Raw genomic sequence first — 17,424 nt, forward strand, 5'->3', positions numbered from 1 at the left:
GAAAATACAGACATTATCTGTATTTTTTTGTATTACAAAAACACATTATTATGAATTAAGATACACAAACCTTGGTCAGAAGGACTGTTAATATTTTTACATTACCAGAATGATGATTATATGCTTCAATGGTTTGGATTGTTCAGTAGTTATTGTAAAAATACAGACTAATGGCTTTTTACATTTATGAACATTTATGAAAAGCTGAAATGTGGCAGGAAAAAATAAATTAAATTATGGTCCAATTCTCTGTCGTAATGGGACAAAATGGAAAATTGTTCAGACAATAAATGCTCACGATTTTTAATGTTTTAATATTGTATTTGCTAAATGTGATCATAGCTCAGATTTTTTACAAGCAAAACTTATTAAACTGAACATTTTCTTTAGATTTACAAACAATAGTTATAAAAGAAGGCTGTAATTTTATATTAATTTAATGCTGAAATGTCAAAGAAATGTGATGGATTTTTTTCATTTAATTATTTTAACTGCACATTATAAGATCCAGCTGCAGAGCTGCAGTCGTTACAAGGACAGGTTGAAGAACCTACGAGGGCAGGGATGTCACTTGTTTTATACTATGTGCCGCATAAGAGGGCCGCTTTAATCTTAAGTGAAACTGAATGATAAATGTGTAAAATTACAAAAAAGGTTATGGCAGTTCATTGCACAGGTTGTCCTGTAATGATAAAAGATAAAGTTTCTGTTAAACTGTAGACTCGCTGTAGTAATGGAAACACATGAACTTTACTGTCTTGAAATTGTTTATCTGTTAGTTAAGTACTTTGGTGTAGTATGAATGTCAATGGGCGAGTCTTTATCAGGAAAAGCTGTAAAACCTATGAAATACAGTTAAAAGTTCAAAATCTGTGCACTCCTTCACATTTGCTAAAACTGTACAGTAGGCTGGATTGGGAGAAAAACTGATTTTTTTCTGTCTTTTCTTTTTACAGTAAAAATAATTTATTTCAACTAGTGAAAAAAGAGGAACTTTCTGTCATTTAAATGTTTATCTATTACTTACTTTTTACTTCGTGGATGTTAATGGAGGAGGTCTTTATCAGTGGGAAACACAGTAAACGCTAAAAACCGATAAAAAAAAAAAACCCCTGAAAGCCATACATTTCACACCCGAGCCTCAACTCTCGCGGCCCGGTACCAAACGACTCACGGACCGGTACCGGTCCGAGGCCCGGGGGTTGGGGACCGCTGTTCTAAACCATCCAGTGGGCCAGATTAGAGTCTTTAGTGGGCCGATCCTGGCGTTATGTTTGACACCCATGTACAGAGGCCTAGGACAAAAAAACAAAAAACAAAATAACCAGTGGGCCAGCCCTTCTGGCTCCTCTTCCTCACACTTAGTACCGGGAGCACTGTTTTTATTTGGTGGCATAGATTAAAGGGGAGTTAGGCTCTCTCCGATCTCCACCACTAGGCTTTCCATCGGCCTATCGCTGCTCTCCTTCACGCTTACGACGACACCCGGAAGCAGCGACCTGACTGCTTTGTTTTGTTTTGGTAGTGGGAGTTGGGTGAGAGGCAGACAGACGAGCAGGCGGCGGTACGCATGGGAGAGAGCCGCTCTCTAAATGGGGAGAGCTAAATCGGGAATGGAAAATGACGGCCCGATAGCTGACGCCTGTAAAATGCCGAGTTTCATCAGCGGCATCGAGGAGGGGAGGGTGAAATTGTCCCGCAACCTGCCGACACAAACTTCCCTCACGGACGGTAAAGTTGAGCGGACGCTCGGAGATTTGAGCCGACGTGTCACCAGGTCAAACTCTCGGCTATCGCTGGACGAAAGCGACAGGGACCCGGGGGGGAAGGATGCGGAGGGCAACAACAACAACAACTGCAACGGCGGAGGGAGAGCGAGGAGGAGGGCGAGCGCTGTCGACATCCTGAGGAAGAATTTCGGGGATTCAAAATCTCCCTCTTTCCGTCTTAACAGAGGCAGTCGGATGCAGTACGGAGCCGAGCTTGAAAACCACGAAGGAAACGTTAACGACACTCAAGATTATGTACCTGATTGTAGCGGGTCTACAAAGTCGGACGTAGAAACGGGCGAAGCCGAGGTGGAAAACGAACCAACCTCGAGCGAGTTACCGAGTTTGGGTGTTCGGGCAGTTGAATTGTTAACCGTTACAGGTCAGCACCATCATACGTGTGACAACAGCGGCAGCACGGCCACTCCGGAGGGGTCTGTCAGTGCCAAAGAGCACGTCTACTGCACCGTTTACTGCATTGCCAACGACAGCCATAGACAAGACGCCGAAATCACGGACCGCTCCGATGACACGGTCGCACCAGACGCGTCAGAACGGGACTTGGAGACTGGGCAGGATGCGGGTTCGAGTCTCGAGCCGCAACCGTACACAGTGGACGACCTGGTGGATCCTTTCGGGGACTTGTCCCACCGGCTGTCCGCGGAGCAGGCCGGCGCCGAGGGTGCGATGCAGAGTTGCCGGGTGTGCATGGAAGAGAAAACCATCGCACCCCTGCCCTGCTGCAGGAAGGCCGTGTGTGACGAGTGTCTGAAACTCTACGTCAGCTCCCAGGTTGGTTGGGTTAGGGATCAGTGGGGGGGTATCTCAGTGAAAACAAAAGGGGCCTGTCCCAGAAGCAGGCCTCGCTGGGTCGGTCAGCAGCAGCTGGCCGAGGTGTCCTTGAGCAGCAGTAACTTTGCAGTCTTCTCCGTCACCCTTTTCTGGGGCTATATTTGGCATTTTATCCACATTTAGAAGCACGGGCTTGGCTTTCGAGCATACCAGGTGGTGACCCCCAACCCCACGTGTTTCGCATGCGTCCAAAAAGATCCACGTTAAGGGTTAATTAACGAGTGAGTGCGAGAATCTACAGGTCTTCTTGTCTTGTGATGAGTACTTTTTCGGTGAATCTGGGTCACAGACGCATGCCACACCAAAATTGGGACCTGGCAGCGGTGGTTTTCACAATAGAGGACTTTGTGAGAGCTCTTTGGCTTATTCAGCGTCTTTCTCTCAGGCTCTTTAAGAAGGATCCCACCTTCAGATAGAAGACCTTTATTCTTATGTGCATTAGTATGTCCAGTTGCATCCCAAAGGGGCACAAAGTGTGGGATCATCCCCTTCTGGGTTGATTCCTACATTCCCAGAATGCCTTTTGGTATCTGGAGGAATAAGATGGATAAAAACAGCTGCAGCAGTCAACACAGAAGCAACAACGTCATAGTTGACGAATGAGTTCTTCCACTATAATAAATATCAGTGTGGAGTCTCTGTTGCTTTATGCTGATCCATTAAGAGAATTAATAATTGATAGATTGATTACTCTCCAGTATAAACAGCTATCAGACTGCAGCACAAGGCACATTGCTGCTTCCTACCAGGCCTGCACGATGTAAGGAAGCTCTGCAGTGTTCAGTAACAGTGGTCAGCGCTGCCATGACTGTGTGACCTGTGATAAATAAGCAAATATAAAATTGTGCGTATTAGCAGTTATTTTCTGCTTTAATAGCTCCACTGCTAACACAGACCCCGAAACACTGACTAGTCCACTGAACAGATAAATTAAATAACCGTTTATTGTACATGTTCACTGCACTGACAGTAAAATTACAATTTGCCAGCCCGCGATGCTTTCTACCAGAGGTAAAGTGTTTCAGGATGGATTTTCTGCCTTTTTGTGGCTTCTTCATCAGACTGTTCTGGTCAGCAATCTTTCAGTCATAATCCCTGTTGCTTTTGCAGCCCAGGGAGGAGCTGCACTATCATCTCCTTGCTACTGTTGCCAAGATTGGCTTTAATCTGTGTAGATAACACACTTTTTATCAGTCATTGAGGCTCATTTTTATCTGCAGTTGCCTTGCTTTGATAACAGGGCATGAACATTCATGCAAATACAGAACCAAGCCGGCTCTCTGATGAGCACACTGTGAATTATTTATTTATTTATTTTTTTAAAGGGTCATGTACATTATCCTGTGGAGGTGGAATTTTTAGCACACATGCTTGGCGCTTACCCTCAGTAGAAGCGGTATGTCAGATGGATGTGGTCACAGACACTTGGGAATTGGTGGTTTTTTTGTTTTGTTTTTCTGTGTTTTTGTTTTTGCTCCTGGGATCTTGGTCAGGCTTTGCAGGATGGATGGATGTTGCACTGAACCGCTGCCAGCCGTGTTGTTATGACAGTTGTTATAACAGGGATTAAACCTGCAACTTTCCTGTTGTGCTAAATAAAGACCTAATGAAATCTAGGCAGTGTAATCGCTTTCATTTCCAAGGTTATATGTATCAGGACATTAGCATGTTCTTAAATGAACACCAGCACACGATATATTACACTGTGTCGTCATTTATATAACAAAAATTAAGCCAAAATGCAGAAGCAGAGTGTGAAAAGCTGAGTATCCTACGTGATTCAGTGGAGTCACCTTTAGCGGCAGTAAGTTGAAGTGTTTGTTTTCTGTTTGTCTCACATGATTGTGGAGGAACTTTCAGCCCGTTGGTCTTTACAATGGTCATTTCAATCAGGTCGAGGTCTGGACTTTGGCTGGGCCATTGCAACACATTGATTCTTTTCTTTTTCGGTCATCATGCTGTAGATTTGCTGCTCTGCTTGAGATCATTGTCTTGTTGGTGATCCAGTTTGAGCCAAGCTTCAGCTGTTGCACTGATGTTCTCACATTTCACTCTAGAATACTTTGGTGTACAGAGGAGTTCATGGTTGACTCAAATCATCACCCCTCCATCATCAGTTGTTATGAGGTGCTGATAGGCTGTGTTGGGTTTTTGAAAAATGTGGCACTTTAGAGTCTGAGAAGTTGAACTTGTTTTTTAGTTTTTGTTTTGGGGGGTCAAACGTTGAGGTGAATGCGCTGCATCATCCACTCCTGGGAAAAATCTCTTCAACATTTTACATGTTTAGTCTTTCTCAGTGTGGGATGATGGGTTCCAGATTGTTTGGAAATGGCCTTATAACCTTTTCCAGGCTAACGGGCAGCAGTAGTCGCTCCTCTGAGATCATTACTGATGCATGTTAAGACACAGCTGAATGCTTCAGACCAGCAAACTGCCAGAACCTCTGCTTTCATAGAGGTGCTCGCACTTCCTAAAGATCCATTAATGGGGTTCATTTGATTACCAGCACCTGGCTGCTACTTACCCGCTTAGACATATGACAGAAGCAGTATGGGTCTTATTTAGTTTTTCATACACTGCTTCTCAATTTTAGCTTAGTGTTATTAAACAAATAGTGACGAGAGGTTTCATGAGGTCAGATTAACTATGGGAAAACCCTATGAGCCAAAACCTCAGGCTTCACATTGCCCATAATAGTAAGTTCTAGACATTATTTTGTACTCTGTGCTCTGTATGATGTCAGCAAAAGTGGAAATCCCTAATCAATCATCTCAGGGACACATCCACCCATCTGCTCTTCAAATGTTCAGTTCAGCAGAGGCAGGCACTCAGCTGAAAGTCGGCTTAAAGGGAACAGGAAGAGAGCGCTAAAACAGTTTTTTCATACAGTTGATAAGCTGGCTGAACCTGTGAGACAAATTGTTTTACTGTGAATTCGATTCAGCTTTATTTCTATAGCACCAATTCACAACAACAGCCACGTCAAGGGAGTTTATATTGTAAGGTAGAGACCTGACAATAATACAGAGAGTACCCCAACAAGCAAATAGCCCCCTTTGAGCAAGCACTTGGTGACAGTGGGATGGAAAAACTCCCTTTTAACAGGAAGAAACCTCTGGCAGAATTAGGCTAAGGACGGAGCAGCCATCTGCCTTGACTGGTTGGGTATGAGGGAAGGGGGACAGGGCTGTGAATCGTGCAAAGCTACCCCAGTAGAGTACAGAATACAAATACTGAATCACAGATTGCCAAACACAGGTCCCTTTTAAAGCCTCCTACATTCCTAAACACTTACTACCAGTTGTTTTACTTTAAGGCAGCATGATCTCATTTTGGTCCACGTCATGCTGACATCATCTGCTGCTCTTACGAATCTGTTATTCAAAGCTGGATGTAACCCAATGCTGTTAGTTTACAACCCAGCCTCAGTCAGCTAGTTTTCAAATACGTGCAGCACGTGGCAGTTTACGTGCTCGGACTGGCTCAGGTAGGTGAACGGTTCACTGCTTATGTGGTAAAATCAGGTTTCTGGTTATATTTGATTATGTTTTCACTCAAGACATTAAAACCACAGAACAAAGTCACCTGTATTTTCAGCAGACCACACTCTGTGACACGTGGAGGTGAGAAATAACCAGTCAAACCAGTCTGTGCTGGTCATCCCTGCGCTGCTGTTGTGGCAACAATATCAATATAGCTTTGGATGATATATGCTAACTTTATATGCAATATTGGGTTTTTGAGGGGTGGGTGATATGGGTGTGACACCATCAGAAGTTGATGCTATTGTGCTTTGTTTTCGGCCTGCCATTTCTCACACACACACACAAAGGGAGAAAAGACCTGATCATGTGTCAGTATAACAGGTCTCGCAGGGTTTGATGGATTTAATGTGTTGAGGAGACAGAGAGAGCGAAAAATGAGGAAATGAAAGATGAATGGAACGAGAGAAGATCAGCCCTAGCTGGGAGGAAGCACATTGAAAAAAGTTTGAAACGAAAGATGGTAAAAGAATAGGAGGCAATATTTCCAGTGGGATTTGAGTTGTCTCTAATCCTGCCCGTGACATTTACTGCATCACATACTGCATTATAGGCAGGGTTAGATGACATGAGTTTGTGTTTGCCGGACATTTGCACGTAGCACTGTAAAGGCTAAATTAATGACTCATGATAATAACAGATTGTGAAATTTCCAGGATTACATGTCAGCCTCCTGAAATCGCTTAGTCAGACAGTCAAAATATCCGGCTCACCTTTTGGTGAGCAGGTTTGTTTACCTTAGCCTCACACACCTTCAAGAGAAGTCTAAATAAAAGAGTGCACTTCTTCCAGAGTGCGTGACCTTATGGTTAGTTAGTGTTTTACTGGATCACCAGACTGTGGTTCAGTTAAGTTCCAGGCACTCACGCTGCACTAATGTGCCCACGTGCACACCCTTTGTCGTAGATTAACCTCCAGCGGCTGCACGACCTCCCTCTGCCCCTCAGTCCTTCTGGTCTTTGGTGAATTATTTACCATCTCTCATCAGTGGTGTAAATATATTCAGCATGTAGATTTGGGCCAGAGAAACACACCATAACAAACCGCCGAGTGGTGACACACGTTTTATGAAGCTTACCGATTTCTTTGTGGAGCCTTTGACAGGTTTATCAGTAACATTTAAAAGTAGAACACCCTCCTCTGAGCCTCTGCGTGCATTAAAAGCAGCTTTTTCCACGATGCCATGTCATCTGTCTGTGTTCTTTCCCCAGGTGCGAGTGGGGAAAGCTCTTATCAGCTGTCCGATCACGGAGTGTAGTGGCAACCTGGAGGAAGGACTGGTGATTTCCCATTTGACCAAAGAGGAGGTGGCAAAATATCGTTACTTCTTGGAGCTGAGTCAGCTGGATTCGAGCACAAAGCCCTGCCCCCAGTGCAGTCAGTTCACTTCTCTCAAGACGCACACCCCCAACCGCTCTGAGCACAAGTATAAAGTAAGTTGACGTGCCGGCGTTGACAGTTGCCGTAATGTTGTACAGTAAAAAGGGATGCTCGCAGCGAGTCGCAGTGAGCTGTGTGATTAAAAAGAAGTGCCTCGTGCCGCTGGTGTGTGCACTAGGCAACAAAAGCAGAGCTGGGGTAAAAGTAATTGCTTTGGTTAACTGCGAGTGGATCAAATCAGATCCCAAGCCTTTATTCACGTCAAGAGCAACAAAGACCAGGGTCCCCTATTGATGTATGATTTTATTTGTTCAACCGAAACCACATCCATAGTTCACATCTGCACAGAGATATTTGCTGCTTATCGTTTCCCATCTCTCTTCCCCCATTCCCTGTCATCTCCCTACTGGCAAACTCTTATATTTAGGAATAAAATGCCTCACAATCCTGGGGAAAAAAACAGGCAAATTCAAAAACCTAAAGGTCTTAAATAATACTTTTGTGTGATGTGTGTTTATTTGTGTATTATAATGTCAAATGCTCTTATGAAATTGGGCAGAGTTTTAAAATAATAAGGTAATCAGTGGGAAGTAAGACCTAAGCCTTGGTTTCCAGCCTGTGCCTATCTGACATCAGCTCGACATATATTTTCCTCTTGTAGTCATCTATTACACAGCTGGAGGTGTGGGTTTGGGTGAGCCCTCGGTGAGAAGGCGGCGCTTAAAAGCAGCAGGTTCTGTTTGCTGAAGCCAGGCGAGGGGGAACCAATCAAAAGGGGCTTTCTGGAGTTCCATGCTTTAGGAGACAGGAACTAAAAGATCAGATCGGTTGGAAAATAGATAAACCTGGGATTTCATTAAGGGTCATGTGTATATATGAATATAAATAACTGGCTACTAAAATAATGCATTTTGGTTTAAGGATTAATAGCCTGTACTAAATCTGCACCTCTGCTCAAAAGTACCACATTCAATGTGATTGGTCAAACTGCAGTTGTCCATTTTTAAGGCTAAGCATGTTGGTTATTTGTGGGTAAACATGTCTGTCTTCTGTCTCCTCTGCAGATCCAGTGTAGCAATTGCCAGTTTGTGTGGTGCTTTAAATGCCACGCACCTTGGCACGACGGGCTCAAATGCCGCGACTACAGGAAAGGAGACAAGCTGCTACGTACCTGGGCGAGCGTCATTGAGCACGGACAGAGAAACGCCCAGAAATGCCCCAAGTGCAAGGTGAGACACTGATGAACGACACACGCCACAAGCTTTTAGTTTCCAACATTTTGGGAAGAGGACTCCTGAAAGCAGCCACAGTGTCTGTAAACAGAAAGGGATTTGACTGATGGAGGGTGTTATCGGTGTAGATGAATGAATCAATGAAGGTTAAGAAGCATTGAAGCAGCTGTAGATGATGGATGGAGCGCTGTAGAGAACAGGATGGATGCACAGATGTAAAAAAAAAAAAAGCACGTGTGGCAGCGGCAGTCCACGCTGAAAAATGATGGCCATGTGTGCTGCACAAAACCATATCTGGTAGACTCACTGGCATCTCCCTGCTAGCCATAATACCAGCCTGGTCTTATCGTGCAGTCTCATTACGACCAAGTTGGTCTACGCAATATCTAATTTGACTGTCAGATGACTAAAGGAAGACATAAATTAAGCTAATTACCGGTATATGGGAACTGTTTGCTCACAGCAGTAAACACTTTCCATCTGTGTTTGTCACACTGGTGCTCCATGGCTCTGGAAGCAGGAAGAGGAGCTCATGTTTGATGAAGACAGCAGATTGGTGTCAAGTAAAAGAAGCTGCTCAAAGCTAGTTATTGCTGAGGTTATAGAAAGTCTGCTCCCTGATGCGTACTGCTGATGTACTGTACTACTGCGGATGCTGTTAGATGCTTATAGTGTACAGCTCGAAACCGAACGAGACTTCAGGTATTGCACTAAAGCGATAGTGGATAAGCTGCACTATTGAGATTCAGTTAATGTTACATCACCTCTCTTTGTTTTAATCTTCGTCTGTAGATTCATATTCAGCGTACGGAGGGATGCGATCACATGACCTGTGTGCAGTGCAACACCAACTTCTGTTACCGCTGCGGAGAGCGCTACAGACACCTGAGGTGTGTTGTGCTCCACTTTCTTCATTCTGGCTGCTTTGTCCGCCCATCTCTTCTCTCCGATTTCATCTTTCGCTTCATTTTGCCAGCAGATTTTTTGGGGACCACACATCCAACCTCAGTGTGTTTGGCTGCAAGTATCGCTATCTCCCCGATAAACCTCATCTGAGACGGCTAATTAGAGGCTCTGTCTGTGGTAAGTTGCTGCGTGTAATTGATAAAGAGATGTTTTCATAGCATGTTTGCTCTTTTCAGCTATAGTGAGCTTTATGCTAACACAGCTGCATGTCTACAACTAGGAGTGGCCCGTTATGGCAGTTACCGTGTGTTCTGCCACAGATTTAAACAACAGAGCTGTTTGCTCAAGCTGTGATGAGAGTGAACTCTGGTCACTGGCTTTGTCACACAACAGTAGTGTCAGACTAGGACAATGTCCTCTGCTCGTTACACAAGTGTGTGCAAGACGAGTAACAGACACCTTACATCCAGAAAACTCAGGGGAAGTACCGTATGTGTGCTTGACTGCACCGTACCCCAATTTTCTACTTTCAAGTAATGTGTTGATGCTTTGGACAGTTGGACAGTGCTTTTGAAATTACAGAGAACCAGTACATTCCCTGAAAGTTTCAAGAATATTATTGGAAATGATTTCTTTTCCCTCATATGTACAGCACAAGGTTTCATTTAGCTGTTGTGTCCAAGTTTCAAATGTCAAGCTGTCGAAGTATTTGGAGGTAGTCCTCCTTCTTTATTATCCCATGCGCTTTGTGCAGTGTATGGAGTGCCAGTGCAGCTGCTACTACCACCGTGCTTTACTCCTGCTATCAGACCTCCTGTAATTGAGGCAAAATAACTCACTCTTTGTTTTGTCTGATCATGAAACTTTTCTCCAGAAGGCACTTGTCCTTGTAGCTGTAAATTTCAGTCGAGTTTGAAAGTGTTGATTTTTTAACTTTTGGAAAGCATCCTCTCAGTTCCTGGTGATGTAAAACTTCACTGTGGACAGTTACCTGTTTACGGCAGGGTTGAGCCTTGATGGTTCCTGAACATCCTAACCAATCCCCTCTCATCTGAGGGTGACAGTTTGGGTCTTCAAAGTGGCACAAATGCTTGTACTGAAAGTATAGTTGTTTGAACCAATCTGGAGTTGTTTTTGGCCTCTTGTTAGAAAATGAAGGTGTGTTTTCCTCCACGGATAAGTCTCCATTTTGAAACACAGTATGACCGAGATTTACAAAATACGCTTAATTTTTATTTTGGTGTGACCTGAAATGAGTGATTGAGCCTGTAAATTCAATCAGGGTTAGCGTTAGGTGCCTTTGAGTTGCAGTCTTTTTAATGGCCAGCAGGGGCCGACTCCTGTGGCTGCACAAAGATCTTTGGCTGTAAAGAAGTGTGTGGACAAACAGCCCTCGCCTGCTGTTTCTCTGTGACCTCAGTCATCACGCTCCTGTTGACTTTATCATCATCATCATCATCATCATCACCTTTATTTATGGTCTAAGTTGTTACTTTCAGGTCATACTGAACAAAACACGCAGTCCATTTTGTAAATTATGGTCATTCTGAGAGTCAGAAAGGAGGATGATCCAGGCTATCCTCATGTGCTAAGGACTTGTTGATCACAAGTCAGCTTCACAGTCAGATCGGCGCCTTGAAACCACAGCGAAGACGCTCAGACTGAGGCTTTATAACAGTCTATGGGCTGCACTGAAGCAGGAAGAATTAGTAGGGATACTCCTTACCACGTTCAGCATCCTGTCTTAGTGTTTTAGCGCGATTGCTAAGAAGTATTAAACACAGAGAAGAATAGAGGTATTTGTACTTTTAACAGTTTGAAGCTATTACAGTTTGGATCAGAGTGGCGGAACAGCCGGAATTAAGCAGACTTGCCATCCCTAAAGCTCCACTGCTTGCATCACTTTAATGAAAAAGCCTTTCCTGGGGCTCCTGCACTTAGAAACCAGATTCTCTGGTTTCTAAGTGATTGATGTGAATTCACCACCCAATAACAACAGAAGTGAACATATCCACATCTACCTCTGTACTTCATTCGTGAGATTCCTGATGAAGCATGATTAGAATCACATATCAGATGTTCATTCTTATTATCCATTCACGGTTATCAAATACATGCAATCCCCTCTGATAGCTCTCTTTCACTCTGCTCTCAGCGACAGCTTCAGCTCGTTATGTCAGCAGGGTGCCCGTGAACCGGGAGCTAATTTGTCGCTTAACATGAGCCACTGGCCCATTACAGCGCTCATAACTGCTCTCGTGCCATGCACTGCTAGCGGCAAAGATGTAGCATTTAATAAAGAACATTACACTGCGGATGAAGTAATTTGTAGTTACAGTAACTTCCATCCCGCAGCTATTCACCGATGACCAAATGTCGCAATTTATGAAGAGAAAAAAAAATGACAATCATCTTTTCCTCTGCCTGTGTCTCTCTGCAGCCTCTAAGGTGCTGATAGCTCCTGTGGTCATTCTGCTGGTCGTGGTGCTCGGAGCTCTCGCACTGGTGATAGGTAACATATTACAAACACACGTGAGCTCTAATCTGCTTCGGTGAGAGCATTTAACACTTATCAGCGAGATGGTTCGCCTTGTTGTTTTCCTCCAGGCTGCTAAGGAGCTCTCTTATCATCTGTTTTCGGTCATGGGCATCTTTTTATTTTCTGTAAAAGTTCACTTTTTCTGTTCAAAAAGGACAAAGCTGTTGATCCAGAGAAACACTATAATGGAGTAACTATTGCTTCCTGGAAGGACAGGACTGTGCAAGTGTTTAGTCACCCCTAATTTCTTTGTATTTGGCTTCCAATGAACAAAGCTTTCTAGTAACTTTTTATGGTGGTTTTGAGCATCAGTTCTCTGGGCTTTCTGAAGGTTGTCATAGGACATTGGGCTGCTTCTTCACTCTTTTTCAGTCCAGTCCCTGTACCTGACCTGAAGCTTAAAAATATAGCTAACACAAATGATGAACTAGAGTTCAGTGTCTACACAGAAGAGACAACCTAGCAATGGACCAATTTCAGTTTTATCTTTAAAATTTGCACTTTGTTATAGCAAAAACATATCATTTGTTCCTATTTTTTATAGATAAGAAAGATAAGGCAGTTTCACAGGTATGAAATAATATTTTTGCACCAGCAAAGTGATTCCCAAAGAGATTTTAGCTGGAAGTTGTGCCCCTAAAGATTTGAGGGAGACGAGATTTACAGCGGATGAACAGTAACTTAAGAAATAGCTAGAAATTCAACACAGACCTGACAAGAGGGACCCGAGAGATGCAGCTCCCCTTCAGAATTTTTTTTCACTGAAGCCTCATCTTCATTTTGCAGCATGAAAATGATCCCAAACACACTGCCAATGCAGTAAAAACATATCCTGATTTAAATAAAAAGCACACAGTGGAACACTATCAGTCATGGAACAAACGTCAGCCAACATCAGCATAAGAGCTTTAAATGTCCTTCTAGAAGAACTATTCCTAAAGACTACTTAAAGAAAGCTGCCTAAGAGAGTTCAGTCTGTGTTGAAGAACAAAGGTGGTCATGCCAAATATTGACTTTAAAGCCCTTTAAGCTTCGTGTATGTTTGCAGGTTTTAATTCATTGCTCCAGTTTTCCCTGCAAAATATAAAGAAATGAGGAAGGTCAGGGGCTCAAGACTTGCACAGTGCTGTACATTTGTAGGAACATCCAGCTACAGACTAATCAGACTGCACTGTGAACTGCTCATGCCTCAGCTGACCTGTAGTTATTAGTGTAATTATTGTTAATCTGTTTCCTGCGTCTGTAAGTCCGACTGATGGTCCTCTGCAGACTGATAGTCATGCTGGCGGGTTCATCATTAATAGAATCAGTGTTGTGCTGCCGTCTCTCTCCGATGCCTTTCAGCTCCACATTTGTTTGCAGCGCTGCACAACAGAGAATATTTAATGCTTGTAGATAAGACAGCGGTTTGACCTCTCTTGCACTTTCTGCCTTCTCTGTTTGTAGGGTTGGTTGTTTTCCCGATTTATTACGTGTGCAAGAAGAGGAAGAAGCAGCAGCGCACCAGAGGCTCCGGACGATGGATCTGAAGCTCGTCCTTCTTTCCACGCAGACCTCACACACACACACACACACACACACACACGGTTTGGAAAGACAACACCCGCACCTCCTCAGGGACAGACCTCCCAGCCTGAGTCATCACAAAACTCTTGAGATGAGCAACACAAACTAAACACTGGCAGTTAGGAAGGACCTCAGGTGGAATGATGTACCTAAATCTATAACGTGAGGACTACATGAATGCACATCTTTACATCTGGATTATTGCTCTCAAGTGGGACTACTGCAAAATGAATGCTGGATATTTACGCAGAAGAGTAATTAAAAAAAAAAAAAGTTAAAAAAAAAAAAAAAAAGCACCCCCCCCCCCGATCAGCTGCTGTCTTGCACAGTGCTCGTCACATAGAGGATGTTAAATGCAGGAACTTCTGAGGACTTTCTTGGATACACTGCAGGAAGTTTAAATCAGTGCACATTTTCCACGAATGTCACACTTTTTATTTCATTATTTTAAAGGAGAACAACCATAAATCGCAGCTTAAACAGCTGCAGTTTGGTTTGCGCCCTTGCTTTCCTACCTGCGGTTAGTTTGACGCTGAGATGTAGGAATACTGTGGACACGAGGCTTTGATTGTGTCGGATACCGGTAATTATGAAGGTGCCAGAAATGCCGGCTGCACGGTGATAGCAGAGCCTCGCGGATGAAAAAGAAGGAAATACGTTTTTATTCATTTGCAAAGGTTGTTTTTGCCGCTGTTGGCTGCAGGAAAAAAGGGTGAGAAATGGAAATGAATTTGAAACAAGCACTGATATCAAGTTCTCACCGATGCAACGCAAGCTGGACCTCAATTTTTCCCAGCGTAGGTCAGATATTTGGAAAAATTTCCATCGCAGTTTGAGTATCTGGCAAACCGACAGCGTGGACAATAATGTCAAAGGAAGGATGATACTTGACTATTCTGGGTAACAGCGACTGCCTCTCAAATTCTCGCTAGAAGGTTTGAAGATTGGGTGTGTACCCAACCTTAAGAGTGACGTCTGGTGTTAAAGACCGCACACACACTAACACACACGAAAGTGAAACTTTGGAAGGCCCTTTGGAGTTCTAACAAGCCTCTGTTGTTTTCTGTTATGGTTTTCCATCAAACCTTCATCCTGTCTGTCCCCGTCTCTCTTGCTGTCTTTTTGTCCCACCTCTCTGTCTGTCTGTCTGAGCTGATGCTGGTTTACACTCTCCCTCTCTGCATGGCATGTTGTTTCCAGTGAGCCTACATGCTGTATGCCAGTATCTGCATCATCAAAAAAAAAGGAGCTGCTGTGCCAAAACAAAGCGCTGAATATGGCGGGATAGACGGTTTACCGTTTCCCTTTGTTATTTGTTTTGTTTTTATTGTTCTTTTAGACGTGAACTTTTGCAGGGGTGTCGATGAGGTGTAATGGAGTGTGCACAAGAAATGGGGATCAAAACAAGCTGTAGAAGTACGGTAGATAGTTGGAAAGTGCTCAGAAGACCAGAAACTGACTGAAAAGACAGAGAATAGAATGTAGAGTTAGGCCCGCGGTTTACCAAAGAGCTAAACAGGGTGTTATTGTTCTTAAGGTCATCCAGTTTATTTGGATGTCAGCTGTATGTGGATCAGTTTTGTGTTTGGTTTTTTTTGTTTGTTTGTTTGTTTGTTTGAAGCTGTCTGCCTGCTTGACAGTTTGGATAGTGACAAAGCAGTTTTGATGCAAACCTCTGAATTCATTCGCACTGGCACGAGAGAGAGTGCGCACAGCGAGCGCTGCCAGGAAACGACAGATTTTTAAGAGCTTTAAAGGTCGCCACCTGGCAGCAGTCAGCCAGCTGCTCTCTCCACTTATCCTGTCACTCTTTTTGTTTTTTGCTTTATTTCATTTTTTTTTATATATACCTTTGATGCCTCGTGATTGTCCTTTAACATCTTTTGTCCGTGCCGCTGCCCCGTGAGGTGTGACTGGACTCTGACCTCAGCTGTGAGTGGATGTGGAGAGGCGGGTGATTACAGTACAGGTGGAAAGTTTGTGTCTGTGCATCCGTAGCAGTTGCTGTCGGAGCGAATATTACAGCACGTTTCATCACTGAAGCAGATGATTGGATGATTTGCAGTGCAATGCCATTAACTGGGATTTATCCCATGACCTGATCTCTTTTCTACATCTGGGAGTTAACACATACAACGTGTCAGCTGTAGGCGCAATATACATACACAGATTGTTACACACCCGATCTGAACAACCACAACAGGGTCACGATTCTGGGTTTGAATCTGTTCTCAGGAAGTTTGCTTTTCTCTTCACTGTAACCCAGAGACTCCCATCTTACCTGAGCTGTGCCACAGATATCCTCAACTGCACTCTAGAGTCGCAGCTCTTCCTGATGCCTGGAGCTTCAGGGATTAGAAACCCTGGTTTAAATTCCAGGAAGTAAAACCACTGTAGTGTCAAAAGAAGATCAAACTGTCTGGGTGCAGCCGCCACTGTCCGGTCTGCACTCTGGTCACGGGTTAAACCTGTACATTACAATATGTATTAGTAAATCAGCAGCATGGAGGCGGATGTGCAATGAATGGGCCAAACTGAATGCTTTTAACATTTACTCACATGCATTTCATGCAGGCACGTTTCAGCTACACTGGTGTATTGAATTGCTGCTTGTTTTTTTTTGTTTTTTTTTTAAAGTTATTAAATGGTTGACAGAGAATATGTCCTTTAGACTATTGTCCTTTAGCATTTTCCTAAATTTAAATTTTTCTTTAATGGTTAGCTCGTAGAAAAAAAAAGATGGCAAATTTGCCTTTTGTTTTTGGGGTTTTTTTGTAAATACAGATAATTGAGGTCTTATGGGATGGTTCTTTTCCATGTCACATCAGGTTTTTACCCTTTTATACACATCTGTGTTGCATAACTCTGCCCAGTGCTAATGCCATGCAGAAATCCCATCTTTGTTGTTACTGTTGTTGTGTTACTATAGCCAGGAGCTCTTTGGTTAAAGCTGTAACCAGAAGCTGCTCTGTATATTCATTTAGTGACATTAGAGTTGTTTCAGGTCATGATTTTTTTCCCCTTGCTGGGAAGCATTGGCTGGTTGACACCCATGGTCTTTGTTTTGTTTATATGACATTCCCGGTTTTATTGGCATAAATATGCAATGGTGCCTTCACATCAACAATAGATCAGATTACCAACTTTTTATTCAGGGTCCTGCAAATATTACAGACAAGGGTGCAGTCTTATCAGCCTGCTGTTGTATGTGTTATTTATTAGAACAGTTAATAGAGCAGTACAACAGGCTTCTTGATGTAAAATAAATTTGTCTGAAACTACTGTTGAAGGAATATATATTTATGGATGTCTTACCCATACCACACAGAAGATATGCAGATGACTCAGTGTTTTCCTGCTAAAAATATGTTTTATAGCTTCAGATTAAACTAAACTTCTGAAATTTTATAAGTGCCACAATGCAGTGGGTTTCGCTACATCCCAAATACTCTTTGTACCTTTTTGCACAAGTTACTCTGTCACCATGTTTCCGACTCGCTCTTTGGATTAATTCGAGGAGGCTATTGCACTCATCAGATGAATATAATTTAAGGCCAACACGGGACTAACCCTGTCTCGATGAAAGAGTTAATCACGCCAAAAAAAAAAAACGATTTCAGTGTCATTTCAGCATAAGT

At 43.3% G+C, this 17,424-nt stretch overlaps 1 protein-coding gene across 2 annotated transcripts; it reads left to right on the forward strand.

The window, feature by feature from the left end:
- Positions 1-1,297: 1,297 nt before the first annotated feature.
- Positions 1,298-17,068, forward strand: rnf217 (ring finger protein 217). 2 transcript variants are annotated; one of them, XM_085431572.1, is made up of 7 exons: positions 1,298-2,561; positions 7,375-7,596; positions 8,608-8,772; positions 9,568-9,665; positions 9,752-9,858; positions 12,122-12,193; positions 13,667-17,068. In XM_085431572.1, exons 1-7 carry the CDS (start codon positions 1,593-1,595, stop codon positions 13,747-13,749), a joined length of 1,716 nt encoding a protein of 571 aa, XP_085287698.1. In that variant the 5' UTR covers positions 1,298-1,592; the 3' UTR covers positions 13,750-17,068. The 2 variants fall into 2 exon arrangements, with proteins under 2 accessions (XP_085287698.1, XP_085287699.1); XM_085431573.1 differs by having other exon boundaries at positions 1,300-2,561; positions 9,755-9,858.
- Positions 17,069-17,424: the final 356 nt, after the last annotated feature.

The sequence above is a fragment of the Copadichromis virginalis genome, linkage group LG15 (assembly GCF_057382275.1).
Source record: "Copadichromis virginalis isolate Kocher_CV1m ecotype Utaka linkage group LG15, C_Virginalis_male_GT1.1, whole genome shotgun sequence".
NCBI lineage: Eukaryota > Metazoa > Chordata > Actinopteri > Cichliformes > Cichlidae > Copadichromis > Copadichromis virginalis.

Coding starts and splice junctions, on each gene's coding strand:
- rnf217 (XM_085431572.1), top strand. CDS start 1,593: ATGGGGAGAGCTAAATCGGGAATGGAAAATGACGGCCCGATAGCTGAC. Junction 7,597..8,607: donor GCTCTGAGCACAAGTATAAA/GTAAGTTGACGT, acceptor TCTCCTCTGCAG/ATCCAGTGTAGCAATTGCCA. Junction 9,666..9,751: donor GAGCGCTACAGACACCTGAG/GTGTGTTGTGCT, acceptor TCATTTTGCCAG/CAGATTTTTTGGGGACCACA.